This window comes from Trachemys scripta, chromosome 2 (genome assembly GCF_013100865.1).
Source record: "Trachemys scripta elegans isolate TJP31775 chromosome 2, CAS_Tse_1.0, whole genome shotgun sequence".
Taxonomy (NCBI): Eukaryota; Metazoa; Chordata; order Testudines; family Emydidae; genus Trachemys; species Trachemys scripta.
This window is the reverse complement of record NC_048299.1, coordinates 143,720,636-143,735,623: the sequence shown is the minus strand read 5'-3', so window position 1 is coordinate 143,735,623 and position 14,988 is coordinate 143,720,636. Positions and strand designations below refer to the sequence as shown.

Below are 14,988 nucleotides of genomic sequence, written 5' to 3'. Positions count from 1 at the left end.
CGGCAGCACGCTCAGAGGTCTGCAAGTGGAGCCGGGAGGAGGAGCCTGTGAGAGGCTCTTTCAATTGCAAAATCCACTCTGCTGTAAGCGCCACTAATGATTTGTGAAATCCCACACCTGTCCCCCTGGGCCAGGTGATTACACAAGGCCTGGAATATACACAGCAGGAGCTGGCCTGCTGGGTTCCTAAGTGAGAGAGAGGAGAAAAGGAGTCACAAGTGTTACTCACCTACAGAAATCCACCCTCTTGCTTTAGCCTGGAGCTCGTAAGCCAACACCTGACATCAGGGGCCTGACACACACACATACACATACACACACACACACACACACGGGTGTTTTCTGCAGTCCAAGAGAATCAACCATGCCCAAGGACGAAGCTAATTCTGCTCCTCAGAAGAGCCAAGTCACCCCTGACAACGCCACAAACAAGTCTGGCCTTGGAGCTAAAGGTCAGATTCCGCTCTCAGGCCTGGTCTACACTTCGCCTGGTGGAGTTCCTACAGCAACTGTCCCATTGCTGTAGGAAACATCTACACTACGGCACTACAGTCACAGTTCTGGTGCTGTAGCACCCGTAGTGTAGACAAGGCCTCACTCACTCTGGCTTTAATCCAGAGTCACTCCACTTACGTCAACGGAGCAACTCTGGAGTTATAGCAGTGCAAATGGGAGATCAGAATCTCAGAGTCAAATCAGTAACAGGCAGATGAAGAGGGGTCAAGTTTTGTGGACTAATCCCCAGAGCCTATCCCAAAAATAGACCAGCTCCTCGTTGCTTCAACTCTCTTCTCCTCCAAGCCCCCGTTCTTCCAGGAGGCCAATAAACCCTAGTCCAAGGGTAACAAAACAAAGAACACAGAACTAACAAGACCCTGTGCTAAACATAACCCGCTTTTTGTCTGGCCTTGTTAGCTGTATTATGGTAGCACCAAGAGGCCCTCAAAACCTAGAGCAGGGCCTCGCTGTTCTGGGCACCGTACATATAGAGGGAGAGTCCCTGCCCCATAGAGCTTACAAACGAAACAGCCAAGACACACACCGGATGGGTGGGAAGGGAAACAAGTAGTGACTCGCCTTCGATCCCCCAGCAGGTCAGTGGCAGAGCTGGGACTAGAACCCAGGGCTGCTGACTCCCAGTCCTGCGGCCTAGCCACTGTCTCACCTTCCATCCTTCAGTTAGACATTGCCTGCTTCTCAGGGTGGGGAGCCAGTTTCCTACTACGCTGGTGCGAGGCACTTTGCAGACACGTATTTGACCATCTCTTCCCAAAGAGTTCTTTACAAAGGTGGGTAAACATCATCACTACCCACCCCCCGCGCCTTTTGAAACAGGGGAAACTGGGGCATAGGGAATTGCTATGACTTGCTGTGTCAACGGCAGAGTTGGGAATGGACCCCAAGTAGACTCCCATGAAGCTCAAAGCCACGTCTGTCAAGCCATGAGATGGCGCACACCTCCTGGATCAGAGTCCATCTCCTGCCAGGATCTAGGCCCTGATACAGGGCTAGAGGTCACACCGGCAGATCTTATTGTATTAGGAAATGTATAAGGTCGGGGGAAGCCCCAATGCTGGACGTTCTCTGGAGCACAAGCTCAGGAGGGGAGCCTAGCCAAGCAGCACCACAGCCAGAGAAGTTTAAATCCCTCCATCTGCATTCTGTTTCATCAGCACCTCTGCCCTTCCCCCACCTACTCCAGGAGCTGGAGTAAGGGGTGGGGAGTGGGAGGACTGACAGGAAGAGAATTCCTCTTCCAATAGCCCAGCAATCGCCTCCAGGCTAAGTGATATATACCCTCGGAAGGCAATAAGCAAAGCTCTGTTCCACCCCTCATTCTGAGAAGTTTGTGCACTGGAGAATCAGGGAAGCTGCCCATCAGCTTGTAGCAGGGATGAGCCACCAGCTAGGTGCTACAGCCGGGCAGTTTCTGGACATCCCCCCAGTGCCCTTGTATGTTTACACTGCATTTTGGAGGAAGACCCAGCCCGAGTCAACAGACTCGGGCTCACGGGGTTCACGCTAGCACCCTAAAGATAGCTGTGTAAGCAGCCCTCGAGCTTATGAGGAGAGATTAAAAAGACTGGGACTGTTCAGCTTGGACAGGAGATGACTGTGGGAGAGAATATGACAGAGGTCTACAAAATCATGAGTGGTGCGCGGAAAGTAAGTGTAATTTACCCGTTTACGTAACACAAGAATAAGGGGTCGCCTGATGGAAGTAATAGGCAGCAGGTTTAAAACAAACAAAAGGAAGTACTTCTTCACACAGCGCACAGTCAACCGGTGGAACTCATTGCTGAGGGAATGTCGTGAAAGCCAAAAGTATAACTGGGTTCAAAAAAGAACTAGATGAGTTCATGGAGGACAGGTCCATCCATGGCTATTAGCCAAGATGGTCAGGGATGCAAACACATACTCCAGGTGTCTCTAAACCTCTGACTGCCAGATGTTGGGACTGGATGCCAGGAGATGGATCACTCAATGACTGCCCTGTTCGATTCATTCCCTCTGAAGCACCTGGCATCGGCCACTGTCGGCAGATAGGATACCCGGCTAGATGGACCATTGGTCTGACCCAACATGGCTGTTCTTAGGTTCAGAGCCTGGTGGTAATTCAAGCCACAACTTCAAAGGACTCTAGCGTGAGCCCTGCTACCCAAGTGTCTTGACTAGGGCTGGTAGGCTTGCTCCCACGGTCCCCAAAACCCAGTGTCGACGTTGCCTTCTGAAGCACCTCAGGGTGTGATTCCAGATGTTCCCATGGGAGCCACAACTGCAGTTCTGCCCTCCTAGGAAGAGTGGAGCTGTTTAGACTGGAAGAACATGGGGAATTTACCTGAGACTGTTTGGAAGCCTTTTCATGGCTTAAATACAGAAAAAACTGTAGATGCTATTCCTTAAGAAGGCCCATAGCTCCTCCTCGTCTTGCACTTGTGTAAAGGTTGGGATCACGTCTATATTACCACCACCAAGGGATTTTATTTGTGTTTCAATGTTCCTCTCACTCTAGGGTTGCACAACCCAATGCATCTAGCACTAGACCGGGAATCAGGAGCCCTGGTTTTATCCCCAGCTCTCCCACCCACCTCAGGCAAATCACATCCCCTCTCAGGACCAAACCACATTGAGTGCTGATTATTGAACTGGCTGCTCCTTCCAAATCCCTAACGTAACAGGTGATGAGCACGGCCCGCCCCCACCAACATTCAGCCCCGGCTCCAAACCTGAGCGATGAAATAACGCCATGACAGCCCCAAAGAAATAAGCATCTTGTTATGAGTTGATCAGCCAGCTCTTCCACGAATGCTGACTCTCTTCACCCAGCCGAGCAACTCGATAGAAACTGGAAAATTAGTCATTAACTGACAGGAAGTCGCCCGCCAGTCAACAGGGGCAGCGTGTTCTGGGTTATATAGCTAGAGAACACTAGCCTGGCAGCGTCTGCCTGAGAGATGCAGTGCTCCCACACAATTCCTCACTAGGAGAGGTTTCTGAGATGCTGGCAGGCACAGAAAGGGTGGAACGAGAGGCAGCCACCCCCTCCTTCCACATAACTAAACCACTGGTAACCGCGCCGGTGGATCAGCTTTTCCCATGGCCACATCACGTCGCTGCTGCGGGACAGCTTGCGAATCCCCTGCTCTCCCAACTCCGGCTTACAGCCTGCGGCAGCCAAAGTGCACTAAAGCCAGAGGGAGGGGGAAAAACTCAAAATTTGGGGTACAAGCAGAGCTATTCCACACTGGCCCGGGGCAAGAGACATTTGGGGTCCAGCGAGGGTCTTAACTCAGGCGTTCTGTCTACGGGGGAATTGCCAACAATAGCTGTAGTGGAATAACTATGCTGCTATCGCTATTCAAGTGTGGGACATTCTATTCTGGAATTCCAGGATAGCTGGTCCATTTCCAAAGCAGAGTAACTAATCCAGACTAAACAGTCAACTTATTTTGGAAGAGAACATCCACATGGGGGAGTTATTCCAGAACAGCTATGACAGAATCACTATGCCATCAATTTCCCAAGACCCAGAGAAACTTTCATTAGTGAAACCTACATGCAATGTCTAAGCCCTGCATCCCCCGAGCAGAGATTGCACGTCAGAGCACCACAGCGGACCATCACTGCAGACAGGGTTTGGGTCAAACAGCTGTTCAGAGCCGTGGAATGGGTTAAAGGGTGCAGCCTTTATTTTAAATAACATGCCTGGCTGCACGTAAATTTGGTGTTTGCCAGGGTTTTATTTATTTATTTTAAACCCGCCACAGCCAGATTCTAATCTTCCATGGATTAACTGGCCAAGATTTGCAAGAGTGGCTTTAGGGGCGTCAATAGGACACGTTAAAGAGGCCTGGGATGCAGAGGGCAGGAGCCCAGCAGTTCATGGGAAATAAGATTCCTCTAGGGAGTCTGAAGTTCAGCACCTTAAAAATTCACTAACCCCTTTTGAAAATTTAGCCCACCTATTTCAAAGCCAGAAAAGGCCACAATCTAATCTGACCTCCTGCCCAACAGACCCTGGAATGAGCAAAGAGTTTATAATGCCCAGAGGTGGCTATTTTTCCACACAGCTGCCCCCATTCTAAATCATCTGAGTTTCTCTCTCATTGATCATTCAAGATCAATCCATCCCTAAGAATATCCAACTGCATAAAGACCCAGAAATTAAGACTGGTGCAGAATAGCGAGATTCCGACCTCCGCCAATACAGCAGCTCCTCTTTCCTCCCAGCCCCTCTAGCAGCAGACTCCCATCTTCCTCCAGCATAACCCCACCTGAGCCCTCACCCAGCAGGGGTGCTAGGACATGAACCGCGAACGCGATTGCTCTTAGTCAGTTTCACGCTGCTACCAGCATGGTGCGGAAAACCCGGCTGTGCAGGAGTTACAAGTGCCACTGTGCCGTTGGAAAGCGCTTGTCTTCCGCTGGAGACACTTGAGAGAGAGAGCGAGGGGGGGGGGGAGGAACGTGAAATGAGAGGGAGAGCAGGTGAATAATTCACAGGGAGAAAGAAGAGACCAAGAGACAGTATCCGGGTGCTTATGCAGAATGGATATTCTTTGAACAATCAAGAAGTCTAAAACCTCACCCCTGAGATGTTCTATTCCTCCTCCCCTGTTGTCTAAGGTAGGGCAAGATTCCCCACCCGGCAGCCAACAACGAAATAACAACCTCAACATTTAGGCAGGAGTCGTAACTGCACATGTTTTCGTTTTAAAACCGCATGACACACAGGGACGTCCTGGGTCACTGAGTCCAGTCCCTGGCTATCACAGGCAACGCTGTCACTAGGTCCCATTCATAAACTTAGCAAGTTCCATCTTCAAGCTAGTTAGGTAGATTGCCCCCACTCCTGCTATTGGTAGCTGGGCCAGAACCTCACTCCTCCAATGGTTAGAAACCTTCTAACTTCCAACCTATGTTTGTTCATGAGCCACCATTGTCCTCTAGTTTGAAGAGCTCTCTCTCTTCCCTGGTGTTTACCCTCCTGATGTATTTATAGAGGGCAATCATATCCTCTGGCAGTCATTGCTTTACAAGGCTAAACAAGCCAAGCTCTTTCAGTCTCCTTTCGGGGCTCTCCATTCAACTGACCATCCCAGCACCCTTCTCTCCACCTCTCGCAGTCTGAATTAGTCTTTTTTTCAACATGGGTGAGCAGAATTGCACACGGTATTCCAGAGGAGATCTTGTCCAACAGCACTAATACATCCCTATTTGATCCGGTCAGAAAGCGACTTTCCACACCCATATCCCAAGGGGCCTTATTATTGCACTGACACAGACAGCTGGGCCAGGAGGTGCAGCCATTTAAAAGCCAAGCAAGTCTGTTTCCAGGCTAAAGACAGAGAGATCCCTTGAAATCCAGCCAGGAGACGGTTCAGTCCCTGACAGATCAGACTCTGCTCTCCAGAACCAGAAGACAATGAGTTGTGTTGAGACCTGTGCTGAGAAAAAGGAGCCCAAGTCTTCCACTCTCAGTCATGTTGAGTAGTCCCTACCTTGGGCAAGTTGCCCGAGTGACCTCTCAATGCGACAGCTTGCATGAGTGAAGATTGCAGAATTCAGGCCTATAGTAAGAGCATCATAGGAAGTGAAATACCTGGATCAGAGCAGCGGTCAAGCTAGTGCAATACCCCAACACAGACGATGGCCAGCACCGAACGATTCAGAACAAGGTGCATGAAACCCTGCAGAAGGCAGGTCTGGGATAACCTGTCCCCAGGGAAAGTTGTCTCCTGAACCCCAATAGCTAGAGGTTAGCAGATGCCCTGAAGCATGAGGATTCTGACAAGCAGGACATCCAGAGGAGCAACATTGTTTAGCAGTCAAGCTGGTTAACAGGACAGCAGCGATATCTAAGCTTCCCCCTGGAAACCTAAAGAGTTGTAGACCCATCACACTCCATTCCCGGAAAGATTAATTTAAAGATGATGGGAAAGCTAACATCTAACCAAAAATAACCAACAGTCTGTTACATTTTCACGTTTCCTCCACTTTTAGGAGATATGCCAAGATCATTTATTTGATGGCATCTTTCCATACCCTTTTCCAGTAATTTCAAGTGAAAGCCCAGGAATGTGATCCAAACAAACAAACAAACAAAAAAAACCTCACAAGCTATGTCTTTAGTTTCATGCCATATAACACTAAGTTACCATGTCATCTTGGATCAACAGTTCTGGGTCTCCCCAAACACTACCCCACTTCTTAAGCGACTAGTGATTTTGCGGGTGTCCAACTTCAGACAACACCTTAAAGGGGTCTGATTTTCAGAGGGTGAGTGCATGGCACATTCTGAAAAATCAGGCTATTAAGCGCCCCTCAATCTGGACACCCCACCAAAATCATTAGTCACTCTTGAAGATTTAGACTGAGCTCTCTCCATCTTGTGCTTCTTTAAAATAAGCACAGGCTGTCATTTTCAAATGTAATACATTTCTTTTTAAAAAAATAAACCTATTTAATTTAAATTTTAAATAAATCCTTTAAAAAAAATCATTGATTTTTATCCAGCATGAGTATAAGGCACCTTGATACTGGTGTAACGGTATCCACATGAAGGGTTGAACCAGAATAAATATATTGGTTTAAAAACAACCAGAAAAATCACACCCCTGACATGGTTTTACCAGCGATGAAACTGTGCCTAGATCAAGTCTTCGTACAAACAGCTAAAACGCAGCCAGCATAGGGCAAAGTAGCCTGTTGCGTGGCAGACAGCAGCGTGCAAAGAGAAGTATTTCAACTTGGTATGCTCCAAAGGGGAAAGGAATTTGCTGCTACTTCCCGATCTCTCTGTCTCTTTAAGAATTACATGTGCAACATTTTTAACCAGAATGTAGCAACCACCCCAGCCGGTAAAACCAGAAATTTGTAATCTTTGTCCTATATAATGCTGCAAGTCTTGTTTTATAGCTCTCACTCAGAGATGCTTTATTGATAGGATCTTGCTCTACAGAATGAAGCAGGTTTCCTTGGTTTTCCTAGGTGGAGTTATACGGAGGATCAGAGCTGCAGGAAGAGGGACATACAATGTCTATCCCATCTCAGCTCTCCCCCCCTCCTCCCCATGGAAGGTCTCCTTATCTGGGATTGTTTCAACCTATTTAGCTTAACAAAGAGAAGGTTAAAGGTTGACTTGATTACACTCTAAAGTATCTACAGGGGAACAAACATTTCATAATGGGCTCTTCAATCTAGCAGAGGAAGGTCTAACATGATCCAAAGGCTGGAAGTTGAAGCTAGACAAATTCAGACTAGAAGTAAGGAAAAAAAATTTGACAGTGAGGGTAATTAACCATTGGAACAATTTGCCAAGGGTCACGGTGGATTCTCCATCATGGGCAATTTTAAAATCAAGATTGGATGTTCTCCTAAACAATCAGCTCTAGGAATTAATTGGGGAAGTTCTCTGGCTTGTGTCATCCAGGAGATCAGACTAGATGGTGGGCCCATCTGGCCTCAGAATCTATGAGCTCTTCTTCCAGCTGGGGTAGTTTGGATTTCAAACAATCCCAAGCTGCAGTAAGAAGAATGCTAAGGTTGCCAGATGGTGGTCTGGAAAGCTGTGCTGCCTCTCCACTTTTGTTCCAGCTGCTAAACTACATTCGAAGAAGCGGCTGCGGTGATGAATGCTACCACCCTACTGACACTTTCCCACGTAAGCAACTGCTGCGGACCGGGATGTTTCGCGATCACAAGCGGGAAGGGAGGTGGGGCCTGGGAACCGGCAAACAGGAGGGGAGGGATCCTCGAGCCATGTTCAACATGAAGAGATGGTCCACACTGTGACAAAGTTTGAGAACCCCATGCAAAGAGAGAGGTGGCTGGTACTTGACACCTTATTAAAAGAATAGGCAGGCAGGCCAGGGTAACTTTTCCCCAGGAACAGGAGGGGACGCTAATTTGACCGGGAATTCTTGTGAGTTGCAAGCATCAAGTTGCACACTTCTAGCCTCTCCGTTCCTTTTCCCGTCCCACTCGCTCCTCCGCCCCTTTGTGAGACTCACCTGTTGCATCTTGACTTTCTTTGGGGCCTGAACCATGTCTGCCTATGGGTCTGTGCAGCCCCTAGCACAACAGGCGTGCCAATCCGGACCACGATTTAAATAAATAATAAAAGTAGGGTACACAGGGGCACGCTTCTCCTAAGAAAACCTTGCTCCGCAGATTCAAACAACTTCCCCTAGCTGTGTACATCACTACAATACGGTGCTCAGAAGAAGACTCTTCTCTTAGCCAGCTCCAGCCGCGATGCACAACAATTGACTCATGCCACTTCCATGCCCCGCTCCCCCCGCAGCTCTCCGAGCTGGACAAATATTTTCTTTGCTGTCGCAAGCCAGTTTGGCTTAAGAGCAGCGCGAGATAATGTGCACACTGAGAGACAGGAGGGCCACCACCAAATCCGTCCAACTTATCTTCCCATCCAACCTCTTCCTAGAAGAGCAAACTCCCTTTGTGAGCATCGGCACAGACTGATCATTTCTGCGTTGTTTCTTACCCAGCCAGGGCTTGGACACAGGATCTTTGTTTAAAGGTGCATTTGCCTTCGCTATAGCTGGCCCCCCTGAGATCATAAGCTCTGCACATGACACCCCAATCAATTCCACAGCAATCAAAGAGGAGCTGGCGGCCACAGCTGTGGTTTCCCAGGTAGCAACAGGAAGCGGGGTCAGCTTTTAAAGAAATAAAGATCCCATTTTTCATGCAACTACCCTGAGAACTCCACCCCACCCCCCCAATATCCCAATGGTCCATCTCATCCAGTATCCTGTCCCCAGTGCCAGAGGCTCCTGGTCTTAATCGAATTTCCAAGTACTAGGAATTAGGTTTCCTGCAACTTCCCTGATGCTTCTGGCGCCAGCCACTGTCAGACAGGTTACTGAACTAGACAGACCTTGGGTCTGATTCAGTCTCACAAGTCCTGTGAATCCTAGATGATCCATAATGGCACCAAATAATGCAATGCTCTGCCATTGAAGGAAGAAGAGAATTTCTTCCTGACCCTTCTCAGGGATCAGCTAGAGCCCTGAAGCATAAGGATTGATAGTACCTCTCTCATTTGTATCCAAGCTAGCCTCCCTGCAGGTGGCACTGTTCACACAAGGAAGAAATTCACCCAGGGACAGAGGAGTCAGCATAAGGCCCTCCACACCACTGATGCCCTGCACAGGGGTTGCACAGGAGGGGTGAGATGGAAGCAGGGGCCAGTGCCTTCACACCCTCAGTATGCCATGGAATTGCCCTCTAGGATGTCTTCACATAGGCTAAGGCCGAGGGGACTGCTTGGGATTGGGGGGGAGAAGATGAGGCCAAAGTAGGAGCCAACAGGATCTGCATTTATAGGAGCCCAAAGCATCCCCAAAGTGATGTGGAAGGAGCCTTAAACCCCAGATTGGGGAGCTCAATTTCACCCCACAGCTAGTCAACCCACCTGCACTTCTCCCCCCACATACCACGATTACTCGCACTTTTCACACACAAGGACCAAATTCCACTTTCACTGAAATCCCTGTGACCCCACTACAGTCAATAAGCCAAATTCCCCCCTCTGTAGTCATTGTCACCAGGGCTGCATGAGCACTGAGGACAACACCAGGTGCCAGAGCCGTAGGGAAAACATACCCAGGAGGTCAGAGGTCAGAACTCACCCATAACTGTTGGGCCCTATTTTAATAGGTTTCCTGAGTTGCATCTTTGCTATCTGCCTCCATATTATCCTGCACCGGGGAGTTCCACCAGTTATCCCCACACTTATGCAAACCAGGAAGATGCAGGAAGTGTAGTATTTCTAAGCTTTCAGAGCTCCCCGTGGAGTGGGAGTGGAAAGCACGGACTTCACGCACCGTTACCAGCCACGCAAGCTCATTCAACAGCCCAATCGGGCACTCACCTCTCTGAGGAGCACCGATTTTTTCTTCTTCAGCGCCTCGCACTTCCTCATTTTGCAGATCTGGTGGCTGGTCCTTCGGTTCACGCAGTGGGTGCAGGCACCGCAATTCCCCTTCCTCAAGCAGGGGACGCAGAGCCCACAGCGCTTCCGTTTCTTTGGCGCCTGGCCGGTGGCGTCCACACCAAGACAGACGTCACTCTTCTCCAGGATCAGAAAGCCGCCTTCGCAGGCACTCAACATCTCGCCGCCTTCAGGGAAGCTGTAGGCACCTGCCGATTCATTCCTAAGCTGCAGCAATGACTGGAATTTCTTCATGGCTCCTTGTTGGATCAAGGCAGGGGAGCACTTTTTTTTTTTTTTTGCTGGACCTAAAGACTGAAGGATGCCAAAGAACTGGTAAAGGTGGGGGGCGTCTCCCCCTTACTAAAAATGGGGAATACAAATCTATAGATAAAAAAATGCGATCACTCCACTAGTTCAGTCTCTTCGCTCTGCCAAACCTTCCAGCTCCGTTCCACCCTCTTTGCAGTTCATCTGGTTTTACACCCGAGTGATTTCTCTCTTCTTGGGGTGCTTCCTTCCCACACTCTAAGTTCTGTTTTCTTAGAGACCCTCTGCGAGGGGATCATCCTGGATGCCACCACACTTTTTGGGGGGAGGGTAGGCAGGGGGGTGGGCAGGGGAGTGGTGACTGGAAACTTGCAGAGTTTAGTTGTAATCTCCTAGGTTGCTGAAGTCTCCAGGACAAAATAATAGTAAAGCTTCTCTCTCTAGCTAAGACTGGGGGATCTCGAAGAGATAGGAGCCAAGAAGGTGTCTTCTGGTGGAGGAAGCAAAAAAAAAAAAAAACACGACAGACTGTAACCGTAGTAATTTTGTAGCTCTAAATCATTTTCACTCCCACTCACACCACCAGATCAAGTGCCAAAACAAGGTAACTTACATGGTAAGGCTAAGAACTCAAAATTAAAATGACTGTGTGCCGTTCCCCAACACTAAGTCATTTCCAAAAACAAGCACTTAAACATTGAAGTTGCAATTAAAGCAAGTATTACAAATCCCAAAATAAAAAAAAAACTTCCTCCAGGAAAAGGTACATTTAAAACACTGTTCTAAGATACTGATAGCTTAAACAAGAACCCCTTTAAATTCCCACCACTCGTGGAGAAGATCCACTCCCCAACTTTTGCGCTGTCGATTTTTACTTGGCAAATCGGGACTCCTTAAACCCCAACCATGACAGATACAAGCTGCTGTTACGAGCGAGAGCAGAAGTTTAATAACCCCTTCACTTTCAGTCTCTTTTGCAAACTGCTTTCCCTCTTAACAGCTTCGCTGCTAACTTCGGATCTTTGTTTGCCTGCAGCCGTGTGTGTGTGTGTGAGAGAGAGTTTATTAGCCACAGATCTGTTTATCTACCCCGCTTTGGAAGGTGGGGTTGTTGTTTTTTTAAACACATATCACCCCACTGCCCTCCAGCCCCCAATACACAAAGAGCCATTACCAGCAACAAGAGGTGCAGCAAATAACCCTGCAAACGTGTGAAGCGGCACGGAGATAAAGAAGAGAGAGAGAAGTGCATGCGGGAGAAGTGGGGGGAAGGGAGGAGAAGTGGGGGGGAAGGGGGGAGGGGAAACGAACAAGCAGAAGTGTGGATGCAAATTGCAAAGGCAGCTGCTGCAGCACGTTGCTTGCTGCTGCTTCTGCTTCTTTGTTCTGGAGATTCCTGCAACACCAGCCCTGCAGCCAGCTCCTTCCCCCTCTGCTACAGGAGGGGGCCTCTTTCCAAACACCATGAGCCCAGCGGGCTCCGGCGCCTCGCAGAGCTGGGGAACCCCCCCACACACACCCAGCCCCAGAGAGCGAGCTCACCCCCAGCCCCCGTGTAGGGGACGGACAATGGGGAAAGTTTCCAGGCAGCTGCGGGGAGCGGAGAGGAAGGGCGTGGGGAACCACTTTGCTTCCTCTCCGAGTAGCGCCCCCACAATGCGGGGGGAGGGGAGCGGAGAGGGTACGGCCAGACCCCCCCGCTAGGAGCACAAATTCCCGGAACCCCCCTGGTCCTGGAGCGGAGCCAGGGGACCCTCCCCCCAGCGGGACCAGCAGTTCCTCTTCCCGGGACCAGCGAGCTAGCGGGATCCCGGGTAACCTCCCCCTTCCCGGGGGCATCGGGTGAACCCGACCCCCCCCCCCCGGCCCCGCCTGGAGTGCGGCTACCGCAGCCTGCCCCCGGGGGTGCTACGGGAAGTTGGGGGGCTACTGCGCCCCAAGACTTCCTCCCTGGGGTCCCCCCTCCAGGGGTCCCCCCATTCCCGCGGGGCTGCACCCCCGGGGGCTACCGCCCAACCGCACTCACCTGCCCGGCTAACGGGGCGCCCAGCCCCCGGAGGCGCTTGGCTGGAGACACATGGCTCCGGGGCTTTACCATGCGCACGATCCGCCCAGCCAGGCTCTGCCTCTGTCCCCCCGGAGAGGGGAGGGGGGGCTGCCGCTCCCCTGCGGGGAGAGCTGTGGCTGCTTCCCCGGCCGGCTGGGGGGGGGACCCCCGCAGGACCCTGCCCTGAGGCTGCCCACACCTCCCGTGGCTGGCTGGCAGGCGGCTCCCCCACTACCGGGGGCTTTGGAGGGTTTCCACATGCTGGCCCGGAACGTGCCCTCGCCCCAGCTGCACACGCCAGGGGGAGCAGCTGGGGGTGGGGGTAGGAGTGATTATCCATCAGCTGTGAAATATGGCTGGGCTGCTCCCAGGGCAATACACTGCTGGGTGCTTCCCAGGGCGCAGCAAGGGACTTGGGAAAGGGTAGGGGGCAAGGTGGCAATCATATCACACACGCACACTCCTTTGTGCTAAGAGCTGCTGGGATCCCTACAAGTTGGGGGGTTATTGTGGAGTGCTCCTGAGAGCTGGGGAGCAGGCACACGCCTTGGTTGTTGTAGGATGCTCCCAGGGGGCTGGACCATGCATTCCCTGGTTTGTTATTGGAGGGTCACTCCAAGGGGCTGGGCTATGTGTTCACTGGTTTGTTATTGTAGGGTCACTCCAAGGGGCTGGGCCATGAATTCACTGGTTTGTTGTTATAGGGTTGCTTCAGTGGGCTGGGCCCTCTCTAGTTTGTTATTGTAGGGTTGCTCCTTAGGATATTATTGTAGCATCCCTCCTGGGGCTGAGCTACACAACACTGCTTTGTTATTGTAGGGTCACTCCAGGAGATGGGGCTCGTCTAGGGCACACGGGGCTGTTATCATAGGTGTGGCCACAGGAGAGTGGTTGGCGGTAACTGTGCCCCAGAAGTTGAGGGAGGAGGCACAAGAAGCTGGCTGTACACCTGAGCTCAGTTTCCCCACTCTCCCCTCCCAGTAGCACCATGTCCTTCGTTTATACCCCAGAACCGGGACTGTGCCAGCGTGGGGGTGAGCGCATGACTCTGTATTCTCGGTCCCACCTACCCAGTTCTCTTCCAGCCCTCCACCCCATACTCTGCAGCCCCTGAGCTCCTACCAAACCCCACAGCACTCTGGGTACCCCATAGGAACCCCCACACTTGTCCCCCAATGCTTCCATGTCCCCCAACATTGTCACCTCACATTCTCCCATGCCCCATCTCCCCTGCACTCTATGCCCACATTCCTCCCCTCAGTAGTGCCCCCACTGCTCTGGGCCCCCTATACATAGCCCCCCCAGCACTGTGTCCCCCAGAGTTCTGTGCCTCACACATTCCCCATGCCCACCCCCAGCACTCTGTGCCCCCCCCACCTCCTGTACCCCCCCTAGCACTATGTGTTCCCCCTCCCCAATCTTCCGTCCCCATGTCATCAGTAGGGGGTACCTGCATCCTTCCCAGCAGAACCCCTCCTCCCAGTTTGGAGGGGCCCTGACAGGTGTCCTCTGTGCCCTCTACATTCCCCTATGCCCCAAACCCCCATGTGCTCTAGGCCTTTCTCCCCCTCACTCCCTGCCTGGGCAGTCCTTGGCAGCGGTGCTGGCCTCTTCCCTCTGGCTCCCCCTGCTGGCTGAGTCTGGCACCACCCCAGTCTGTCAGCCAAACCACAGATGAGGGAGATTGTTATTGTAGGGTCACTCTTGGGGGCTGGGTTTATGCACACACCAGTTTGTTATTATAGGGTACTCGGGGGATGACTTGGTCATACATGCTCTGGTTTTGCTATTGTAGAGCCACTCTCAGGGCCTGGACAATGCACACACTTGATTTGTTATTGTGAGCCTGGCTTTTATTTTGAAGGGGCCCTTAACAAGATAACCCTTCTTTGTTTTCAGTCTAGGTATCAGTTTCCCCAGTTTGAGATAGACTGTGCCATAGAGAAAGCAGGATGAGCTCAGCTTTCCAGGGCAGGGACAGTTTCTCACTATGTCTTTGTACAGCGCTTAGCACACCAGGCCTTCAATCAGCACCAGAGCCTCCAGGTACTACCCTAATGCAAGTAACAATCATGATAATTTAAGGATTTATATTTAAGCAATTAGAGATTTGTAGCATCTAGGCACCGTGATTAGTTGTTGATGGGGGACAGAGGCTTTGTTAACAAGCTCGGTCCTCTTTGAATTTGTGTTTGTCTAATGCCAGGGATGG

At 51.0% G+C, this 14,988-nt stretch overlaps 1 protein-coding gene across 1 annotated transcript in view; it reads right to left on the bottom strand.

Annotated features, from left to right (window-relative positions):
* Positions 1-12,840, bottom strand: part of TET3 (tet methylcytosine dioxygenase 3) — a 158,090-nt gene extending 145,250 nt beyond the window's left edge. The window contains exons 1-2 of the mRNA XM_034761729.1: positions 12,756-12,840; positions 10,400-11,219 (exon numbers count right to left, since the gene is read on the bottom strand). Of these exons, the coding sequence (XP_034617620.1) occupies positions 10,400-10,714 (315 nt within the window). The 5' untranslated portion in view covers positions 10,715-11,219; positions 12,756-12,840. The remainder of the gene's footprint in view (positions 1-10,399; positions 11,220-12,755) is intronic.
* Positions 12,841-14,988: the final 2,148 nt, after the last annotated feature.